The following is a 22,811-nucleotide window of genomic DNA, read 5'->3' on the forward strand; positions in this document are numbered from 1 at the left end:
TGGGGGTCCCAATACCCCGAGGAGGGGTGTTGGGACATTTTGGGGATCCTGGGAGGGATTTTGGGGGGGTCCTGGATGGCATTTTGGGTGTCCCGGGTGGGATTTTTTTAGGGGGTCCTGGGTGGGATTTTTGGGGTCCCAGACAGGGTTTTGGGGGTTTCCGTGTCGGATTTTTTAGGGGCTCCTACATGAGATTTTTGGGTGTCCCGGGTGGGATTTTTTTAGGGGGTCCTGGGTGGGATTTTTGGGATCCCAGACAGGGTTTTGGGGGTTTTTGGGTTGGATTTTTTTAGGGGATCCTGGGTGGGAATTTTGGGGGTCCCGGGTGGGATTTTTTAGGAGGTTCTGGGTGAGATTTTTGGGTGTCCCGGGTGGGATTTTTTTAGGGGGTCCTGGGTGGGATTTTTGGGATCCCAGACAGGGTTTTGGGGGTTTTTGGGTTGGATTTTTTTAGGGGATCCTGGATGGGATTTTTTAGGGTTCCCGAGTGAGATTTTAGGGGGTCCTGGGTGAGATTTTTGGGGTTCCAGATGGATTTTTTTAGGGGATCTTTGGTGGGAATTTTGGGGGTCCAGAGTGAGATTTTAGGGGGTCCCGGGTGGGATTTTTGGGGTTCCCGGTGGGATTTTTGGGGGTCCCGGGTGAGATTTTTGGGGTTCCCGGTGGGATTTTTGGGGGTCCCGGGTGAGATTTTTGGGGTTCCCGGTGGGATTTTTGGGGGTCCCGGGTGGGATTTTTGGGAGTCTCCGGTGAGGTTTTTGGGAGTCCCGGGTGGGATTTTTGGGGGTCCCGGGTGGGATTTTTGGGAGTCTCGGGTGAGATTTTTGGGGGTCCCGGGTGGGATTTTTGGGGTTCCCGAGTGGGATTTCTGGGGGTCTCGAGTGAGATTTTTGGGGGTCCCGGGTGGGATTTTTGGGGGTCCCGGGTAGGATTTTTGGGGGTTCCCGAGTGAGATTTTTGGGAGTCCCGCGTGGGATTTTTGGGGGTCCCGGTGGGATTTTTGGGGGTCCCGCGTGGGATTTTTGGGGGTCCCGGGTGGGATTTTTGGGGTTCCCGGTGGGATTTTTGGGGGTCCCGCGTGGGATTTTTGGGAGTCCCGGGTGGGATTTTTGGGGTTCCCGGTGGGATTTTTGGGGGTTCCGGGTGGGATTTTTGGGGGTCTCGGGTGGGACTTTTGGGGGTCCCGGTGGGATTTTTGGGGGTCCCGGGTGGGATTTTTGGGGTTCCCGGTGGGATTTTTGGGGGTCCCGGGTGGGATTTTTGGGGTTCCCGGTGGGATTTTTGGGGGTCCCGGGTGGGATTTTTGGGGTTCCCGGTGGGATTTTTGGGGGTCCCGGGTGGGATTTTTGGGGTTCCCGGTGGGATTTTTGGGGGTCCCGGGTGGGATTTTTGGGGTTCCCGGTGGGATTTTTGGGGTTCCCGGGTGGGATTTTTGGGGGTCCCGGGTGGGATTTTGGGGGGTCCCGGCGCTGCGCCGCTGAGAGGGCGTGGCCTGAAGCGTGGGGGGCGTGGCCTGAGGCGGCGGCAGCCAATGGGGGCGCTCCCCGTGCCGGCGGCCGCGCGTGCGCACTGCGCGGCCCCGAGCGGCGGCGGCGGGAGCGGGAGCGGAGGTAGGACCGGGACGGACCGGGACAGGCACGGGACAGGCACGGGACAGGCACGGCAGTGCTGCCATGCGACGGGGAACCGGCTGCGGGGACGGGCCCCGCGGGGAGGGAGGCAGCGGAGCTGGGGGAGCGGGCTGGGGCCGGCCCCGAGCCCCGGATGGGGATGGGGGATGCAGGGAGGGATGTAGGATGCAGCGAGCGGCTGTTTAGGGTTTGGGGCCGGTCCTAGGGACAGCCATGGGGGCTGGTTTTGGGACAGCCCGTGGCGTCTGGGGCAGGGGAGGGGGCAGGTAGCGGTGAGGTCGGAGGTGCAGGACCCTGTTGTGGGGTGCAGGACTCAATTTGGGGTGCAGGGCCCAGCTATGGGGTCTGGCACCACCAGTGGAAGCTCTGGGACCAGGCAGCGGCGGTGGGATGGGGAGAAGGGTGAGATGCGGCAGGGACCGGGCGACAGCAGCGGCTCCGTTCCGGGGGGCACTGGGCAGGACTGGGGGGTCCCTGTGGGGTGCGATGCCCCGGGGATCTCCCGGTTCCGCTGCCCATCTGCCCGCCCCGGGCTGGGATCACGGGGAAGGAAGGGACACGACACTGTCCGGCGCTCCAGGGGCAGCCCAGGGTGTCGGTGACCCCGCTGCCAGCCCCGGGGACGAGCCGCAGGGCACGGAAAACCTGCGGCTCCTGGGAGCCCTCCTTGCCGCAGGACACGTGGAGCGCCGTTTGCTCCCGGAGGCCCCGCTGGCTCCGACCGCCCCGGCAGGAGCGGGACGGGTCCGGGCGGTGGGATTTGGGGGCCCCGCTGGCCCTGTCCCCTCCCGGCTTGCGGCAGCCAGCTGTCCCTGCGCGGGATTTCGGGAAGCGCCTGGCGCCGGGCTGACGTCGCCGGGGTCATGCTCGGCTGTGCCAGCGCTTCTTATTCCCGCTCCGAGCGGGGGGAGCGGGCTGTGTGGATTGCGGCCGGGATCGGCGATCCCTGGCAAGGGGAGCCCGGGCAGATGGGAAGGGTTTGCCTGGCCTCGGGAGCTGCGTTGTGCTGTCGTGGCATCGCTCCCGGGCACATCCCTGCCGGGCATCCGTCCCTTCGCGTGGCAGCGGTTTGTCCCATGCCGAGGAGAGATAAAGTAGGTCAGGCGCTGGCTCCGGGCTCCGGGAGCGCATCCCGGTGGGAGGACGCCCTTGAAGGTAGCGGGCAGGAGGCCGGGGGGCTCCGGGGGCGGGGGCGCAGCTGGCGAGGCTCGGTGTTTGGTGCTTACCGCGTCCCGTTTGTCCCGGGATGCTGGGCTGGGTGTGCTCGGCATCCTCCTGCCCTGCCCCGGGATTGCAGCAGGTCGGAGCCCCCGGGATGTGCCTCTTTCGGGCCCTTCTCTCCGCTGGGCCGGCTCCTCCACCTCGTTTTGCCCTAAAACGGAGCGAGCCTGTGCGGCTCCGGCCGCTGCCCGGCTCTGCCTTTCCTTTGGCAGCAGGGGGAAGGTTGAGGTCCGGTTTTCCACCCTGGGTGTATCCGGCTCGGCCCGGCTTCGGGAGAAACCCCCGCGAGGGGTTTTGGCAGCGGAGAGAGCTGCGTGCCTTGGCACGGGCCGGGCCATCGGTGTGCAGGGAGCGGGACGGCTCCCGGTGGCACCGGGGATTTGGGGAGCACCCGGCTGGAAAGGGCAGCCAGCGGGACGTGCGGCCAGCCGGGACAAACCTTTGGCACGTTGGGCTGCGTGCCAGCACCTCTGGGAGTCACCGGCAGCCTGGATGTCCCACGGAGCCCGGGAGGACCCACCTGGAAGGGTGGGTTGGGATAGGGAGGCAGAGGAAGGGTCTGGGCTCGCTGGGGGATGCTGAAGGGGTCCCTCGGGTCCCCCCACCCAGCAGGGTGTTCCCAGCACCGCTCTGGATGGGCTCCCTCCCTCGTTTTGGGAGGTGAGGGGTTAAGTCAAAGCATCCGAGCTAAGCCCTGGCAGGAGAAGGCTAAAAGCTCCCCGGAGAACAAAGCTCACAAAGTGGTGGTAAAGCTGGTAAACCCTGCGGGAATGTGGGAGCCTTCAGGGGCAGCCGGGTCCTGGATGGGGAGTGGGGTCCTGCGGTTCCCCCGGCAGCCCCTCGGTGTGGAATTCCTGGCCCCGGGTTATTTTTGGAACAATTGCTTGGCCGGGCTTCAAAAGTCTCCTGGTTTTTGGAAGAGACTGGAGCCTGTGAGCCGTCAGCACAGGCCAGGCACTGCGGGGTGCCCAGGGCTGGCTCGGGAGCACCGGGAGCCCCTCCAGGGGGATCAGGAGGTGCACCTGGAGCCCCACACTGGGACTGGGATGGCTGCTGCATTGATGGAGGCTGCAGACTTTTATTTTCTCCTTTGCCAATCCCAAATTTGCCGTCCACCTTTCAAGGGAGGCTTTTCCAGGAAGGCAGCCTGAGCTCCAGGCTCTTGGGTGCCTCCCAAGGTGGACGTGCAGGTCGTGCCTGGCGTCCCCTCCTCTCCCTGAGCCCCTTCCTTTGCACCCCGGGGCTGTGCCACCCCTCTTTTATCAATTCCCGGCCCATATGAAAGGGACAGAGAGGGCAAGGATTGATTCTGGGCAAACACTATAAAGGCACCTACAGTTAAACGGGGCAGCACTCGGTTCATGGTAATTATCCTGGTTAAATTATAACCTTAAGAACAGGCCACCTCTGTCCCCAGGGCTCCCGTGTTCCTGCCATTGAGGTGTTTGTGTCCCAGCCCCGGTGACACCGAGGGGAGCCACGCGTGGCCAGGGCTGGAGCCTGGCTCCTCACGCCCCACAGAGCTGGATTTGGGGCTGGCACAGCTGGATTTTGGCGCAGCCCTGCCTGCTTCCCGACCATCCTGCTCTTCCCAGGGTCCCCGAGGTGCTGCGGAGCTGGAGAGCCCCCAGGAGCCGTGTCCTGGCAGCCCCCCACGGTGAGTGAGGGGCTCGGGGTGGCTCAGGGTGGAGGAGGAGGGGGTGGTTTTGCACGGAAAGATTGTGGAAAAAATGCAGAGTCCTCCTCAGGATCTGGGTGCTCGCAGCGCTGCTCCCCCTTTCCCTGAGGATAAATCCATCGGTGGGGTGGAGGAGCTGTGGTCGGAGCGCTGGGAATGCCAAAGCCAACAGCGGTGTGGTTTCTCTCCCAGCATCCCAGAGGCACCATGATCCCCAGCGCGGGCCCCCGGAGCTGCTGCCTGCTCCTGCTGCTCTGCCTCCTCCCCTGCCCGCAGGTCCGGGCGGGCAGGGACAGCCCCGGCGTCTCCGCAGCCTCCTTCCTGCAGGATCTGCTCCAGCGCTACGGGGAGAGCCAGACCTTGAGCCTGAAGCAGCTCAAGGCCCTGCTGAACCACCTGGATGTGGGAGTGGGACACGCCAATGTCTCCCAAACACCTCAGCAGCGCCTGAACCTCTCCCGCGTAAGGAGGGGACCCCCAAAACCTCCCTGCGGGCCCCCAAAACCTCCCTGCGGATTCCCGAAATCTCCCCGCGGAGCTGTGGGAATCTCAAGGCACATTTCTGTCCCTTCCCTCCCCCAGTGCTTCAGCTCCGTGGAGCTTTTTGCCATCCACAACCTGAGCGAGGGCTCCCCTGTGGGGCCCGGCGAGTTCAAGGAGTTCTGCCCCACCATCCTGCAGCAGCTGGAGTCGGGGGCGTGCGCCTCCGAAAACCTGGAAAATGAGGAGAATGAGCAGACAGAGGAGAGCAGGCCCAGCTCAGCTGAAGGTAATTGGGGTGCTGGGGGGGGCCACGGCACTGCCTGGGCCTGGGCACAGAGCGTGGGGACACGAGGAACAGCCAGTTCCCACTCCTGGGAATTCCCTGCCTCCGGCAGCTGGGAATCCTGACCGAGTTCTCCTCGCTGTGGTGTGGTTTTGCCGGGATAACCTCTGTGCCTCCGGGATAGCTGGATGAGGAGGGGACTCTGCTGTGGGTTCCCCTGGGTGGGAGGGGGTGACCTGGAGGGACCCGCTGGCCTCCAGCTGCTGGTGGACTCTCAGCCAGCTCCCGACGATGCCCGAGGTCTTGGATCAGCTGCCCTGAGCACAGCTCGGCTTCTCCCACGCTGGGGCTGGCTCGGGAAAACCTTTTCCAAGGAACCCCGTGGCTTCATTCCCACCTTCCCTGCACCAAACACGATGGTTTTGTCGCAGCTGGAGCATCTGGAGCACGGGGAGCAGCCCGGGAGCCGGCCTTTCCCACCCGCCCGGGTCCGGGCTCACCGAGAGCCTCGGTAATGTCTGGCCCTCGTTTCTTCTCGTTCCGCAGTGTGGGGCTTTGGTTTTCTCAGTGTGTCCATGATTAACGTGGCCTCCCTGCTCGGAGTCCTCATCGTCCCGTGTTCCCAGAAGGCCTTTTTCAGCCGGGTGCTCCTGTTTTTCATCGCGCTCTCCATCGGCACGCTGCTCTCTAACGCGCTCTTCCAGCTCATCCCAGAGGTGCGGTAGAACGTCCCTGCCTCTCTCCCCGTCTCCGGGGGCAGCTCCGTGGGCGCCCTCTCTGCCTCCACCCCGCCGAATCGATCCGACCCCTCGTCACCCGAGGCTCAGGGCTTGGCTCAAGGGGCTGCGCAGGGCTTTTCTCACCCCTCCGAGCACCAGGAAACCCTCCGTGTCCCCCATCCCTGCCACGTCTGAGCAGTGGGAATGTGCTGGGAGAAGCTGTTTGCTCCTGCTCTGGGTGTCCAGGAGTTTATCCCTTGGAGTTATGTGCTCAGCCACGCTTGTGGCAACAGTACTGGCATGAGCCAGAGGGGAAAAAAATGTGAAATATCCATGAAAATATAATCAAATATCCATATAAAAGCATGGAGGACAGCCTAGAGAAGCAGCGGCTTCGGCTGGAATCGGCCAACTTTTACAAATCCTTTAATTGCCTGGTTTTCTTCCCCTAGCTGATTTCCCAGCCCGATGTTCCCACAAGGGTTCTGGCTTCCATGAGGTTTCCTGGTGCTCTGATGGGACCGACAGAAATATTGCAAATTAATTGTGTTGTAATTGCGCAGTTCTGGGGCTGAATAAATCCATCTGGACTGGAAACCTTTGGAACGTGGTCCAGGTGCCTCCTCAGAGGATGAGCTGGATTTGGCACATCCACCCTTAAAATTCCAGCGGGTTTTTCCCCCTGGCGTTGCCTGTTTGCTGCTGGGCAGCGAACGCTTCATCCATGCTGGCAGCGGGATGTTTTTCCAAGCTTTTCAGCTCCAGAACTGCAACTTTTATTTGCTGGATATAGAAACCAAGCGCCTCTAATTCCTGATCTGCCAGGAACTGAAATGCCAGAGGTACGCTCCAGCCCCGCCGGCACCCGGAGCGCCCCAGCAGGGGCCGGCTGCAGGACAGGGCTGGAGCGTACGAGGTGCTCGGGGCACCCGGGCGCTCTGTGGCTTGGGAATGACCCACGGAGCAGAGCTGGGGGCTGGCTGGGACATGGCCTGGCTGCCAAAACTCGGCCGAGATTCCCAAACGTTCCCAAAGCCGCCGAGCGCCGGGCTCGCCCTTTGGAGGTGGCGCCGGATGAACAACAATCACTAATGAATGTCCTCTTCTCTCCCTCTCCCTCCTCTCTCTGTCCTGTCGGTGTGGATTCCTTCCCCGCCCATCCCCACGTTGATCTCGTCCCTTCCCGTCTCCCATCTCCCCGGGGTGGGTTTGGCTCTGCCAGTCTGGGTTACGGTTTCCTCTGCGTCTCCGTCATCTCCCTGTGCTCGCTGGTGGGAGCCAGCGTGGTGCCCTTCATGAAGAAGACCTTTTACAAGCGGCTGCTCCTCTACTTCATAGCTCTGGCGATTGGAACTCTCTACTCCAACGCCCTCTTCCAGCTCATTCCCGAGGTAGGGAGAGGTCTGTGCTTTTCTCTCTCTCTCTGGGGCTGTTTCTCTCTCTCTCTCTGGGCGCTCGCTGGCTGGAGAAGGGGAAGGCGGCATCGGAGGGGAGCCCAGAGCGAGGTATGGAGGGCTGGAAGCCCCTCGGAGCTGGAGTTTGGAAGGGAATGGCTCCAGGGAGATCCCTGGTCTGCTTCAAGCAGAGAATCGTTGTTTTATTGCCTTTTCTGGCTTTTTCTAGCCCTGGAGACAGGTCCCCCCCTGCAGAGAGGAGCCTGGTTTTGGCATCCCTGCCCCAGGGCAGGTGCTGGATCCAAAGCCTTGGGGCACAGCCGGCTTGGAGGAGGGAGTGAGGGAGATCACAGGTGCCCAAAGGTGTTTCCTGAGCTTGTCCCCAAAGCAGCTGCTCCTCAGAGAGAGCTCAGAGCTGTGTCACCCCTCCAGTGTCACCCCAGGGGCAAAGGCAGATGAAGGACACTGCCAGGGCCTGCTCCTCATCCTCTCCCGGGTCCCCTCCTGCCTGCAGGCGTTTGGATTCAACCCTCAGGAAGATTATTACGTTTCCAAATCCGCTGTGGTGTTCGGGGGCTTCTACCTCTTCTTCTTCACGGAGAAGATCCTGAAGATGCTCCTGAAGCAGAAGGACCAGGTGAGGTGGAGCAGGGGATGGTGGGGTGGGAAACAGCAGGAATTTCAGGATGGCTGGGTGGGAAACAGCAGAAATTTCAGGATGGAGGGGTGGGAAACGGCAGGAATTTCGGGATGGAGGGGTGGGAAGCGGCAGGAATATTGGGATGGTGGGGTGGGAAACAGCAGGGGTATTGGGATGGGAAAGAGCAAGGATATTGGGATGGCAGGGTGAGAAACAGCAGGAATATTGGTCCTCAGCAGGGATATTGGGATGGGAAACAGCAGGAATTTCGGGATGGAGGCATGGGAAACAGCAGGGATATTGGGATGGCAGGATGGGAAACAGCAGGAACTTCAGGATAGTGGGGCAGCAAAGAGCAGGAATATCGGGGTGGCAGGGTAGGTAAGAGCAGGAATTTTGGGATGACTGACAGCCATGAATCCCCTGATCCCGCAGCACCACCACGGGCACAGCCACTACGGCCCCGAGGCTCTGCCCTCCAAGAAGGACCAGGAGGAGGGGGTCACGGAGAAGCTGCAGAACGGGGACCTGGACCACATGATCCCACACATCACCAGCGACCTGGAGTGCAAGCCCCCCTCCGGGGATGAGAAGGCCGTGGTGGGCTCCCTCTCTGTCCAGGTGAGCGCCTCATCCCGTGGCAACGTGGCAAAATCCCACCTGTCAGTTAAAGGCGGTTCTGCAGCCCAAATTCTCGGTGTGTGGTGGGAACAAACAGCTCGGCTGTGCGGGTTCAATGGTTAGTGGGGTGGTTTTCCCGTCTGGAGGAGGGATCAGTGACCCCATTTGGGTGCTGACTCCGTTTTGGGGTGCTGTGGCAGGACCTGCAGGCCTCCCAGAGCGCGTGCTACTGGCTGAAGGAGGTGAGGTACTCGGACATCGGGACGCTGGCCTGGATGATCACGCTCAGCGACGGCCTCCACAACTTCATCGACGGCCTGGCCATCGGCGCCTCCTTCACCGTGTCCGTCTTCCAGGGGATCAGCACCTCCGTGGCCATACTCTGCGAGGAGTTCCCACACGAGCTGGGTATGTGGCTCCTTGGGTGTGCCCCTGCTCGCTCTGGAGTCCATCCTTTGTCCATACAGAAAGGCGAATTTGGGGTGGAATAAACAGTGATGCTGCTGAGAGGGAGGGCTGTAAACTGCTCTGAGTAATCGCCGCTCTAAAAATAACGAGGTAATATGATGTCTGAGATTTAAATTTAGATGGAGGCATCTGAAGACAAAAAAAAACCAAACCCTCAACACCTCATTGGTTTGGGAGGGAATGTCTGAATTTGGAGTGGTCAGTGGAGGGGAGGTGGGTTTGGGTGTGAGTGTGTGGGTTTAGGGACAGTGCTGTGGTCAGTGAGTGGGAGGCAAGTTTGGGTGTGAATGTCCAAATTTAGGGGCAGATGAGTGGGGGAGGTGGATTTGGGTGTGAATGTCTGAATTTAGGAGTAGTGGAATGGTCCGTGAAGGAGAGGTTTGGGTGTGAATGTCTGAATTTAGTAGTAGTGGAATGGTCAGTGAAGGAGAGGTGGGTTTGGGTGTGAATGTCTGAATTTAGGAGTAGTGGAATGGTCAGTGAAGGAGAGGCAGGTTTGGGTGTGAATGTCTGAATTTAGGAGAAGTGGAGAGATCAGTGAAGGAGAGGTGGATTTGGGTGTGAATGTCTGAATTTAAGAGTAGTGGAATGGTCAGTGAAGGAGAGGCAGGTTTGGGTGTCAATGTCCAAATTCAGGGGCAGTGTGATGGTCAGTGCCCAGTGCCAGCAGCCACAGGGAGCCCACACTTGATCTGGGCTGTGCTGTCATGTTTGGGGTGTTCTGTGCACTCCAGGGGTTGGACTCTGATCCTTGTACCCCTTCCAACTCGGGATATTCCGGGTTTCTACGAGCTCGAGTCGGTGCTGTCCCAATGCTGCTGACAGCCCTTCCCTCCTCATCCTCCCATCTTCTTCTCCCACAGGGGACTTTGTGATCCTGCTGAATGCTGGGATGACCATTCGCCAGGCGCTCTTCTTCAACTTCATCTCCGCCTGCTGCTGCTACGTGGGCCTGGCCTTCGGCATCGTGGCCGGCAGCCACTTCTCTGCCAACTGGATCTTCGCCCTGGCTGGAGGGATGTTCCTGTACATAGCACTGGCTGACATGGTAAATCCTGAGCCCCAAATCCTGAGCCCAGAACCCTGAGCCCTGGGATTTTTTTCCTAGGAAAAGCTCTGCTTGCCCTCAGCCTGCAGGCACGGCGGGGTTTGCTCTGTTCCCTCGGCACACGCAGATATCTCTGCTTTGCTTTGCCTGGCTGAAATCCCCGGGATGGGAGGGTGGTGGATGTTTGCTGAGAAGGATGGGGCTGTCACTGAGCCCTGCCACCCCAACTTTTCCCCCCTGCAGTTCCCTGAGATGAACGAGGTGAGCCGGGAGGACGAGCAGAACGGCAGCGCCCTGATCACCTTCGCCATCCAGAACGTGGGGCTGCTCACGGGCTTCACCATCATGGTGCTGCTCACCATGTACTCGGGGCAGATCCAGATAGGGTAGGACCAGCCCGAGCTGCAGCCCTGATCCAATTTTTCCATGTTTTTTTTTTGTGGGGGGGAGGGTTTTTTCTTTTTTTTTTTTTTTTCTTTCCTTTTCCTGCTGCAAACATACGACGGTACCTGTGCAGGCACTGACGTCACACTACAGGAGAGACATTGCTTTGAAAGCTATTCCATGGATTTTTTTTTTTCTGGTTTAAGGCTGAGGGGAGTGGAATTCCCCTTCCCATAGGACTGACCTGACTTTGTCCAGTGTCATATCCCTTCTCTCCTCGCCTCTCCCAGGAAGGATGGAATGGGGAGACAGGAGCTGCTCCAGCCGTGCTGCTCCTCTCGTCGTGCTTGGAGCGTTCCCGTGGGACATGAGGCTGTCTTGACCCCTCTGGGGGTGTGTGATGGGGACAGACAGGGACAGACCCTTCTCAGAGCGTTCCCCACAGCCAGCCCTCAGAGCTGTGCTCTCCGAGGATGAGGAGGTTCACGATGTCACCATCATCTGACTGCTTTTGCTCCCTTTCAGCCCGGACAATGCCCTGGCGAGAGCGGGGTGAAGAGGGCGGGGGTTTTAAAGCACATTTTGGGTGTCAGTGCTCAGAGCAGAGGACACCAAACTGGGTTGGAGTGACACTTGGGCTGCTGGGAGAAGCCTGCTGGGATGCCTGACCTCCCTTCAGTCCGTGCTGCTGGAATCAGGGGCAAGCCCCAGCTCCTCCTCCGTGAGGGCTGCTCAGAAGGGGAGGAGAGCAGAGCCCTGCCCGGCCGCAGGCTCCAGCCCAGGGATTTCTCCTCAGGCTGTGTCCAAGCTCACGGTGACAGCCAGGATCAGCCACCGGTTTTTAAGCAGTGCTAAGGTTCAGGGTGGGGTGGGGGGTGTTTTTAAAAGCAAAACTCAGACTGTGAACCTCTTTAGGTTGCATGTTCCCAGCCTTAGGGAGTAGCCAGAGAAATTCCAGGCACTTCCCAGCTCTGCCTCCGGGCTGGCGTTCCCCAGATTCACTAGGTGAATTACTTATTATCATATTGATAAGGTTGCCCACCCCACCTGTGTTGCTTGAGGTTCCCTTGCACCCCTTTTGCCCCCAGACCCCTTGTCCTGTACCTGGTGTGAGCTTGTGGCCGTGTGGATTCAGGAGAATCCGTCGTGGTTTGGCGCTGGATTGGGATGGAGGAGAGGTGCAGGTGCTTTGGAAGTGTTGGTGAAGTGTCTTCCTTCACTGCCCACCTGTGCAGGTGTGTGGAGCGTGACAGGGTGGTGGCACCGTGCTGGAGCTGAGGCTCCCACACCTTCCCTTTGCCCTCTGAGGAAAGCAAACCTGAGGCTGTGCCAGGTTATTATTCCTGCCCATCTCAGGACAGAGGGCCCTGGCACAGGCTCAGCACCCCTGGCAGTGTTGTACCCTGGCTGGATCGCTGTAATCCCTGAATTCCTGTAATTCCCAGCTGGGTGATGTTCTTCCTAAGCTCCCAACAGCTGTCACCGAGCCCGTGGCCTCTGGCACTGCCGGGATCCTCATGGATCATCACCCGCACTCTCGGTGGCTTTTCTAGTCTGGCCATTTGTCCCCGCAGCAACCCCGGCTCTTGGCTTTGTCCTGCACCCCAAAACCTAAATACCAACTTCTGGAGGAGCAGGGAGCCTTTTTGGGATCACCTTTCACCCGAAGTGAAGGTGATTCCCTCAAGGAGAGACTCCACTATGTCCCGTGTGGTGTCCTTTGTGGGTTGTCACCAAAAGTCACTTTTCCCACTGCGACAGAGCAGCGTGGCCTGCGCTGGCTGGGGCATTCCACACCTCGCAGGCATTCCCTGTGCTGCAGGTTCCAGGAGCAGAGGGGCATTGGAAACACTTTTTCCTTGCTTGAGAGAGCCACAGCCCCAGCTGATGTGGAAAATCTGAGTCCTTTTCACTGGCACGGGTGCCCTCTCCCTCTCCCTCTCCTCTCTCTCCAGGAAGCAGTTGGAAAACACCATGTGGCTGGCAGGGCACAGGAGGTTGGAAAAGCTTCCATGGGGGAGGACAGGGGGACGTGGGGGGTTTGTCCCCTCTGGATTGTGCCTGGGAGGTCCCCAAGAGCTGGGAAGTGGCAGAGAGCAGGGCTTGGCATCCTCAGAGCCGGCAGGATTCGCTGTGGGGGGGGTCACAACTCCGCCGTCTTCTCGTTTCCAGTTTATCCCCGTTTCCTGGGGAATCTGCAACCCGGAGATCTGGGATTGGGGTGGGGGTGAGAAATGAGGCTGCCCTGCCACCCAAGGAGAGCTCCTGTTCCCCCTGGGCAGGCTGGCACCTGCCAGTGGGAGAGGGATGGCAACCCACCCGAATCGAGCTCCTCGTGGATTTTCATCCGTGTCTCCTTGCCCTCACCCGGTTGGAAGCTCAAGTTCCATCTCAGTATTTCAATTATAACTCAGGTGTTGTAGGAGAAGAGCAAAGAGCGTTAACTTAAATGTCACGTGAATTGTACAGATATTTGTAAAATTCCATAAATAAAATATATTCTGTAATGACGGAGGGTCCCAGGCGTGCTCCGGCAGTGAAATCCTCCCGGCTGGAGGGGTGGCAGCGCTGCTGGCTCAGGATTTTTCCAAGGGGAAGGGTTGGAGCGGGGCTGGGTGATGCAATCCCGGTTTTCCAGCTGGATTTCCGTGGCTGTGCAGTGCGGCGCGGCTGACAGAAGGTGGCACTGACAACCCCCAGCCTGCCCGCATGGCACGGCCTTTGCGGCTCCAAAAACCCTTCCTTAATTATTTATATATATTTATATATTAAAAAAAAAAAAAAATTATCTGAAATGTATTTCCAAGCCCTGGTTTGGCTGGGGGATGTGGGATGCTGGATTTGTCCCCAGCTCGCACGAGCCAGGCTCCTGGCAGTGTTTGTGTCCTTGTTTTCCTACCCTCCACTAGGGAAAAAAAAAAAAAAGAAAGAAAAAAAAGAAAAAAAAAAGCAAACTTTGCTTTTCTACTTCTCCTTTTTTGCCTTTTTCTACACCATCCCAACCCCCCAAATCTGCCAACTCTGAGCAGCAAATGCAATTTTTAGAAACCCTGTTGCAGCTAAAGAAACCAAATCTTGATATTCTGAGGTGTTTTATATTAAACAAAAAAATTAATGTTTTATTAAGCAAGGAAGGTCACGGTGAGCATCGGACTTGCTCCTGCTCATCAGCACTTCCAGGTTTGCACTCTTCTGCTGCAAAATCCTTGTGTTTTGCTGAATGCCTGAAAGCTGAGTTACGTCAGAAAACGCTGCTGGATGGGGCCATGGAATTCCTGGAATGGTTTGGGTTGGTTAAAGCCCATCCAGTGCCACCCCTGCCATGTGCAGGGACACCTTTTACTCTCCAAAGTTGCTCCAGCCTGGCCTTGGGCACTTCCAGGGATCCAGGAGCAGCCACAGCTCCTCTGGGAATTCCATCCCAGCCACTCCTCACCCTCCCAGCCAGGAATTCCTTCCCAATGTCCCACCTAACCCTGTCCTCCTTCATCTTCAAGTGGTAGGGACAGACCATTGTCTTGTTTTTCCTTTCCCTCAACAATTTTCTGTTTAAGGAGTATCAGCTCTGGAGCCAGGCTGGGAGAGCTGGGGATGTTTCACCTGGAGAAGGGAAGGATCCAGGGAGAGCTCAGAGCCCCTTCAGGGCCTACAGGGGCTACAGGAGAGCTGGAGAGGATCTGGGGACAAGGGATGGAGGGACAGGACACAGGGAATGGCTCCCACTGGGAAAAGGAGATTTGGGTGGGATATTGGGAAGGAAAGTCCTTTCTTAAGGACTTTCAGGCACCTTTCTCCATGTCCAGCCTGTTTTTTTTTTTCCAAATGGAACACACTGAAAGTGTGTGTGGGGATTTTAAAACCCCTGGTGTGACACTCCCTGAAATTTCAGTGTCTGCTCTGTTGTGGGAACCTCCCGGGTGTGTTTCAGCAGGGAGAGGGACTTGGGACAAGGGATGGATTCCCACTGGCAGAGGGCAGGGCTGGATGGGATATTGGGAAGGAATTCCTGGCTGGGAGGGCGGGGAGGGGCTGGGACGGAATTCCCAGAGAATCTGTGGCTGCCCCTGCATCCCTGGAAGCACCCAAGGCCGAGCAACCTGTGACAGTGGGAGGTATCCCTGGGCACGGCAAGACTGATCCTTACAGTCCCTCCCACGGCAGTGTGGGGTCCCAGCGCTCTCCGGCGAAGCTGTGCCCGAGGGCGCTCAAACAGCCCCGCCGCCATCGCCCTCCCCTCAGCGCCGCCGCCATGTTGCCCCCCCCGTTGCTTAGCAACGCCCCTTCCCCTCCAAGATGGCGGGCGGGGCGGGCGTGGCGCAGGCGCGGGCGAGGTGGGGGGGGGCAGAGGGCGGAGGGCGGGTGTGGCGGCGGCGGCGGGGGCGGGACGGGGGGAGCGCAGCGCCGCGGAGCCGCCGCCGGGGCAGCCCAGCGGGTCCGCCGGGAGCACCCGCGCGGCCCCCGCTCCGGGTGAGGGCAGCGGAGCGGGGCACGGCGGGGAGCGGTGCCGCCGCCGCTGCCGCCGCCACCATGTCCGGGCGCGGCCACAACAAGCTGCCGACCACCGAGCGCATCGTCAAGGGTGAGGGGGCGGTGAGGGCGCCCCCTGCCTGCGCGGGGGGGCGCGGGGGGGGGGGGCGCGAGAAATGGGGGGCGAGCGAGGTTTTAGGGGGTCCCCAAGCTGGGGGAGCCGCGAGAAAGGCGAGGGGAATATGCCTGGTTTGTGGGGGGGTACTTGGTTTGGGGGAGGCCGGAGAAAAGGGGGGGGGTGAAGCGTGATTTTAAGGGGGGGGGGGGTCCCAAGCTGAGGGAGCGTGGTTAAAGGGGGGCGTCTGCAAAGTGGGGGAGCCCGAAGAAAGGGAGCGAGGCTGATTTGGGGTGTCCCCAGGTTGGAGGAGCCCGGAGAAAGGAGAGGGAGGGAGCGTGATATGGGAGGAGGGGGAGCCTGGTTTAGGGGGATTTTCCCCAGAAATATGGGGCTATGCATGGTTTTGAGGGGGGGTCTCCAGGTTAACGGAGTCCCCCCCGCCCCTCCGGCTGGGGAAAGCCGGAGAAAAGAAAGGGGATGCCTGGTTTGGGTGAGGGGAACCTGTTCTGGAGGGGGAGCCTGGTTTGAGGAGGGGTCCCCAGGCTTGGGGGAGAACCGAGAAAGGAAGGGGGGCAGCGTGATTTTGGGGGGGTGTTCTGGAGGGGCACCCCCGTTAAAGGAGGGCCCTGGGGGGGTAGGGATGCCTGGAGTGGTGAGGAGGGGTGTTCTGGTGGGTGACCCCCCCGTTAAGGAGGACTCTGGTTTGGGGGGTCATCCCCTGAGTGGGGGGAGAATGAGGAGCACCCCCAGGCTGGGGGGAGGCTGGAAAATCGGGGAGAGCGTGATTTTGGGGGGGGTCATCCCAAGAGAGAGGGGAGGGGGAGGCCTGGAGCAGCAGGAGGGGGGTCCAGTGGGACAGTCCCCTTAAGATGGGGGCATCGGGCTGGGGGGACACCCCTGTTCTGTCAGAAACCTCTGCAGAGGATTTGATTTGGGGGGATTCTCTGGTTGGTGGGGGGCACCTGGGGTGATGGAGGGCATTTTTAGCCCCCCCCCGGTCCAAGAAAGATGCAGCCCCCTCCCTCCATTCTGCGGGATGGGGGCCGTGGGCGCAGCGGTGCTGCCTGGCTGGGGGTGACAAGGAGGGGTGACAGCAGGGGACATCCCTTTTTTTAGGGGGGGAGAGGGGGGAATCCCCATCCTGGCCTGGGCCTCATCGCACCCCCAAGATCCTCACCCCCAGATTGGGGTGCTGAGCCCCTGCTTTGGGTGGAACTGGGGTTCCCCTGAGGATTTGGGGGAAGGGGTGGGGGGGGGATGAGAGCCCTCCCTGCCCTCATCCTGCCAGCCCCCCGTGTCTTTCCTCCCCCAAATCCCTGCTCCGTGTCTGGATGCCCCGCGGCGGGTGCCAGCTGGCCCTCTCTGCGGCCCCGTTATAGTAGGTACTATTTTGGAAAGAGCAGAAGACACCGAAGCAGTTAATGAGGAGAGAAATACGTTAGCAGAGAAACTCCTGGATCGGGAGGAGGAGGAGGAGGAGGAGGTTGGGGGGGATGCACATTTCGCTGCCCTAATTGATCCGGTGCCATCCTCGTCCCCATGCACCAGGAACATCCACTGGGTGCCTCAACTTTCGCCGGGAGGCTCCAAGTTACACAATCACCCCGTTATTAAACCTCCTCCCGCCATGGCTTCCATCGTTCCGGGCCGCTGGAAAGCAGCGATTTCCCAGGAATGGTTCTAATCCACGGCCTCAGAGGTGTACCCACCACCACGCTGCCATCTCTCCCTTCCCCTCTGGATGTGTCCAAGCTTTTTTTTTTTTTTTTTTTTAATTTATTTATTTATTTTTTTTTTTTTTTTTTAGCCTTTAGCCTGTCATGTGGCCGATCACATGTTTGATGTTAATAACCTCAAACCCAGGGAAAGGGGATCCGGGTGGCAGCCGGAGCGTGGAGGCCCTCGGGCTCGGGGAAGCTTGCCCACGGTGGGAGGGTTTTTTTTAAATTTTTTTATGGGAATAATCCCAGAGCGCTCACGGATTTGGGGGGGATCCGGGGTGTTCCTGGTGCCGTGGTGATTTGTAGGTCTCCGGGCAGCCGGAGTGGCCGGTGCTGTCTGTAAATCTCCTGCTAAATCCCAGGCAGCTGCCTGTGTTTAGGTTGGCCTTGTTCGGGAAAGGTAATGGCAATGCAGCCATTATGATTCAGCTGAGTCGCCCGGATCCAGGCGCTCTCCCTGTTCCTGGCGCTTCCACACCCCTGGAATCCCTGTCAGGGATCCTGCTGGTTCCTCTCAGCAACCCACAAAAATCCTGCTAATTGCTGTCGTTAATCCCTACCCAGGTGGGGTGGAGGCTCACTCCGAAATCGCCCCAAAACCCACGTGAACTTCCCAAAGATTGCTTCTTATCCCCCCCCAGGCGCGCTCAGTGCCTGTGGAAATTTGGGGAGAAATACCTCCTTCTCAGGCCGGGGTTATTGTTTAAAGGTGGTGACATTGTTCGTGGTTATTAATAATTAAAAAGCTGAAGATAAAAGCTCATTTTGTTCCGTGGAAAATGCCTGCAGTTAAGTAGGATGTGGAATTTTAACTATGTTTAACCTATATATTTACATCTCCAGGGCCCTGCAGAACGCCTTAACTGTAATTACGGTTAGTCAGAGGAAATACAGTTTTGGGCTAAAACTTGTACTGAGGGAGCTTCATTATTAAAATCACACATTCTGGGGTGTGTCAAGCATTGATTTTTATTAAAATCTTGATTTTGGAGTAGGCCATGAATTGCTTTTTTAAAAATCTCCAATTTTTGGGTGCTTCAGGAAATTTTTTTAATTAAAATCTTGGCTTTTGAGGCAGGTCAGGAGCGGCTTCTTTTAAATCTCTGGTTTTGGGATTTGTCAGGAGTTCCTTTTTATCAATATCTCAAATTTTGAGGCGAGAATTGGTCTTTGTAGTGCAGTTTTAACAGGAAACTGGTGGTTGATGATGATGGAGAGATTATTAACATCCCAAATTTTGGTCTCCAAAGAGCATTGGGGAAGGTTCTGCTGGAAATCTGAGGGATTAGGGAGTCTGGTTGTCTGCATTAGCCCAAAACTGGGCTTGAATTACCTGATGGATCCATGGGATTGACTGATGGATCCACATCCTACAAAATCCACATTATTCAGGCAGGTGGGAATGGTGCTGCTGCAGTGGATGCATCCTGGAGCTCAGGGTGTTTAAAGGAAACCTGCAGAGCTTTTTTGGTCATATTTGGTTGAATTTTGTGGTCATTTTTTGTTGAATTTCGTGCACCTGCTCCATTCTTCCTGCATGAAGGTGTAAAATCCTCAGGGAAGCAGAGCTGTGTCCAGTTGCATCCATGACAAATCCTTTAAAAACCTGGGATATTGGTATTTAGAGCAAATAACCCACTGGGATTTTTTCTCTATCCATGTGTTATTATTTTGTGTATCATGGACAAAATGTTGGGAAGCTGCTGGGCCGGGAGCAGCCGGGATCCAGCGCCCACTTTTTGGAGCTGATGTTGGAAGTCAGAGACATCCTTAATTCCCACCCTGTCCCAGAGTGCCTGCCTGGGATTCCTGAAGTGGGTTCCTGCTTTTCTGAGAAGGGCAAATCCCAGGAATTGAGGTGTAAAGCTGGGGCTGGTGCTGTAGCCAGAGGTGTCCTGGAAACGGGCGAGTTTTCCCAATTTCTGCTTTGCTGTCCTTTCTTAAGGACTTCCAGGCACCTTTCTCCATGTCCAGCCTGTTTTTTTTTTTCCCAAATGGAACACACTGAAAGTGTGTGTGGGGATTTTAAAACCCCTGGTGTGACGCTCCCTGAAATTTCAGTGTCCGCTCTGTGTGGGAACCTCCCGGGTGTGTTTCAGCAGGGAGAGGGACTTGGGACAAGGGATGGATTCCCACTGGCAGAGGGCAGGGCTGGATGGGATATTGGGAAGGAATTCCTGGCTGGGAGGGCGAGGAGGGGCTGGGCTGGAATTCCCAGAGAATCTGTGGCTGCCCCTGCATCCCTGGAAGTGCCCAAGGTCTGCTTGGAGCAGCCTGGGAGAGTGGGAGGTGTGGAATAATAGTGGGATAAGGGGTGGAATGAGGTGATTCCCAGGGCCCTTATCCCCCACCCCATTCCATAATCCACAATTCCGTGCTGCCGCTGTTTCACACCCAGCCAAGGTTTTCTGGGAGCACTGGGGACATCCCCATAGCCTCAGTGACACCTCCACCCTCAGCCCAGGTGGAATGTCACCCGAGGAGCCTCTCCCTCCTCTCAGTGTGCCTCTGGAGCTGCTGGAGGCACGGAGAGAATCCCACAGGATTTGTTCCACGAGCCTCTGGGGAGCCCAAACCCAGCCTCAGATCAGTCGCTGCCTCCTCGGAGAGTTCAGAGGCTGTTCCAGTTCATCTCGCTGCCTGAAGATGCTTTTGGGGGATGAAAAATGTGCAGCTTTCTTCCCACCTTGTTTTTAATATCATCTACAACTCTGGGAGCTCGAGCGTTGGATTTTCTCCAGGTTGGGAGGTGTTGGGAATTTTCATCACGGAGCAAGCGCCGATACGAAAGTCAAAGTAGCTTTTTAATTGAGGAAAATCTTAACTTTAAAGGAGATTTTGGGGTTTTGAATTCACTGGTTGGTTTGGCTTGTTTAGTGTTGGTGTCTTGCAGGAATTAGGGGATACTTAGGGGGAAAAGGAGCTCTGAAAATGGCTAAAAATGGAATAAAGGCCAAGGTCCATGTGCTCAGACCTTGGGATGCCAAGGGAAAAGTGCGAATGCCACCAGGGTCAAGACGTGGAGGGGGATCCCTAAAAAGCAAGTTGTGTCATAATACAGCAACTTGGCTGGACAGAGCTCAAGGAGGTGTGGGGTGAGGCAGTCCTTGAAGCAGGAACCCCGTGGGATCCCATGGAATTACTTGGAAACGTGGTATTTGGGGGGGGTTTCCAGAAAAAAAAACCCAAAACTTGACCAAGTAATTCCAGTATTCTTATTATTGTTATATATAAACAGGAAAGATGCTTCGTTACCCATAAATGGGATGTGCTGGGAAAAGGGGCTGGTTTGTGGCTGATTTTGCTGGATCTTGTGGCATTTCATCCCAAAAACGAATCCAAAGGCAAATATCTTGGGATAACACTGAGCTGTTCCTCTCCAAAGTGTTCCTGGGATGCCCCAGAGAGAGCCAGAGTTGCCTCATTTTGGGCTCAAACTGCCACATCTCTGGATGCTGGGATACAGGGATGCTCTGCTGCCTAATAGACGTGCTAATGAATGTGCTAATTAACAGAAATGCTGGTGGCAAACCCCAAACCCAGCCTCGGGCACCAAACACCATTGGGGAACAGTGGTAAAGCATCAAGGCACGTGGATTGGGCTGGGATTTATCCCTTCCCTCTGGGAACAGCAGCAGCTGGAGGTGGGCAGGGCAGTAGGGAAGGTCGTGCTCCTCAGGATTCCCCTGTTTCATGTTATTTTTGTGCCTATCAGGCTGGGAAAGGTTAATCCCATTTCCCCCGCTCCAGGCCGTGAAGGGCTTCGTGGCAATAAATGAGCCTGGATTAATTGGATACGGTGCCAGAAGGGTATTTTTTTATTTAATGAAAGCTGTCAGAGTGGAGAGAGGAGTGGGTTTGGGGCTGCTCTGGCTGCACAGGCAGGAGCAGGGAAGGCTGTTCCTTAGGAAGTAGGGCAGGGTGCTGGCTTAAAATAGCTCTGAGCGCTGGGCTGTGCTGAAGGAGCTATTTAGGTAAATCCTGGGGTCTCAGTGGGGGCAGAGCTGCCTGCTAATCTAAAGATACTCCTTGGGGATCTATATTTGTCCGGGATCCTTCCCAGCTCCAGCTTGGCCGTTTTCCAGGTATTCCCTGCCCGGGGACGGCGAGGGGACGGCGGCCGTGTTTATGGGACGGGGATGGCTCGGATCCTAATGGAATCAGACATCATTAAGCAGCAGGAGTGAGGGAACAGGTCACAGAAAGGCATCAGCGTTATCCCATAATGCAGGGCTTGGCTTCCCAGGGGCTCCTGGAGGTTGGGATGGCCCTGCCAAAGCCAAAGGTGGCACAGGAGAGCCGGGTCAGGTGTGGAATCCTGGAATGGTTTTGGGTTGGGAAAGGATCTTAAAGCTCACCTCATTGCACCTTTCACTATCCCACGTTGCTCTAAGCCCCATCCAGCCTGGCCTTGGACACTTCCAGGGATGGGGAATCTGCAGATATCCTGGGAAAAGCCCTCAGGACAGCAAGCTGGGGGCAGAGGGAGTGATGAGCTGGGGCAGAGTGAGGTGGGGGATGGAGGATGGATGCTCCTGTGTCAGAGAGTGCTCTAAAAAAAAGGAAATCTCAGTGCAGATTTTAAGGATTTTCCTGGCAGGAGGAGGAATGTTGGGCTGTCCAGGCTGTTCTGATTTTCAGCCTCGCTGCTGCCTGGTGAGAGCATCAGGGTGGGATGAGGTGATCCTTAAGGTCCCTTCCCACTCAAACCTTTCTGGGGTTCTGGAATCTCCTGTTTCCACTGGGGAGCAGAGCTGGATGGGAGCATGAGGAGCAGTGGGATCTCCTCTGACTGGGAGCCTCCCTGAGGAGCTCAGGGGGGTTGTTTCTCCAAAATTCTTCACCAGTCTTCCACCTGGGGGTTCCTTTTGGCATGGTGGGCCTGTAAAATAAGAGTTTAAAGCACTTTCCCTGCTCCAGGGAGGATCTGGGGAGAATTTCCCAGCACAAGTTTCCCAAGTGGTTCAGGGTGAATTTCAGGAGAACAGGAAGAAGTAGTGTCAACCTAGATTGCTCCAGAAAATATTCCCTTTTATCAGCTGCTGAACATAGCAAGACGTGGTAAAATGGTTTCTCAAACAGAATATTATCCCAAAGGTGATGATTTGGAAAAATAACCACGAGGGTTTCCTGGAGGAAGAGTGACCAGGGCACAGAGACTGGAATTGCTGCTTCAGCAGTAGCTGGAGGCTCCTCTCATCCTGCTCCTTCCCTGACACGGGATTGGGACTGATTTATCCCAGTTTTTTGGGAGCTGCTTTTTGGTTTGCAAAACATCCACTCTGGCTGATGTCCAGGGTGGCCACCAGGAAGATTTGAATTCTTTGCAGCTTCCTTTGGACCATCAGCACCTCGGTGTGGTCTGAGGTGATGTGTGGGTAGAGATATTCCCAAACCTGGGAATAGGCACCTTGCAAGGAATATTTTATCCAGAGCAGTTGGACCAGCGAGGATCCCACCAAGGGTGAGGGTTTGAGGCCTGAGATGGGAAGAGAAGAGAAACCAAGGCCCTGATTGTGTCAAAATTCATTATTTTGTGCTCCCATTTCCCATTTATCCATGCTGTGACCACCTTTTGCAAACATTGGCAGGAATATTTCTGGGGGTTGCTTTGTCCAGGATTCCCGTGTGGATCAGCCTGGAGTGAGATCTTGGAAGGACACAAAGTTGTGTTTGCTTAGAGCAGGTTTGAAAGGGGATCCAGAAGCCCCTTGGGAGCCGCAGCAGGGTCGGGTTCACATTCCCGGATTTGCCTTTTCCACAAAAAACCTGCTGTGCCTCCATTAATGATCTATTAGTGGCCGTGCTGGAACCTTGGCAAACAGGTGGTGAATTTCCCTGCCTGCTGACATCTAGGAATCCCCTCCCTGCTCCTTTGGGGAGCTCACTTTTTTTTTTAAAGTAGCTGCAGCTGTTTGCTCTAAACTTCCTCCTT

At 57.2% G+C, this 22,811-nt stretch overlaps 1 protein-coding gene across 5 annotated transcripts; it reads left to right on the forward strand.

The window, feature by feature from the left end:
• The first annotated feature begins 1,539 nt into the window (after positions 1-1,539).
• Positions 1,540-13,080, forward strand: SLC39A14 (solute carrier family 39 member 14). 5 transcript variants are annotated; one of them, XM_053966582.1, is made up of 10 exons: positions 1,540-1,610; positions 4,270-4,509; positions 4,723-4,992; positions 5,113-5,299; positions 5,843-6,012; positions 7,924-8,046; positions 8,485-8,670; positions 8,871-9,078; positions 10,002-10,186; positions 10,430-13,080. In XM_053966582.1, the coding sequence occupies exons 3-10, from the start codon at positions 4,738-4,740 to the stop codon at positions 10,574-10,576; spliced, it is 1,461 nt and encodes a 486-aa protein (XP_053822557.1). In that variant the 5' UTR covers positions 1,540-1,610; positions 4,270-4,509; positions 4,723-4,737; the 3' UTR covers positions 10,577-13,080. The 5 variants fall into 5 exon arrangements, with proteins under 5 accessions (XP_053822557.1, XP_053822559.1, XP_053822556.1 ...); XM_053966584.1 differs by having other exon boundaries at positions 1,592-1,610; positions 4,448-4,509; XM_053966581.1 differs by lacking the exon at positions 1,540-1,610 and adding an exon at positions 1,976-2,786 and having other exon boundaries at positions 4,448-4,509.
• The last annotated feature ends 9,731 nt before the right edge of the window (positions 13,081-22,811 follow it).

Source organism: Vidua chalybeata, chromosome 28, assembly GCF_026979565.1.
Source record: "Vidua chalybeata isolate OUT-0048 chromosome 28, bVidCha1 merged haplotype, whole genome shotgun sequence".
Taxonomy (NCBI): Eukaryota; Metazoa; Chordata; class Aves; order Passeriformes; family Viduidae; genus Vidua; species Vidua chalybeata.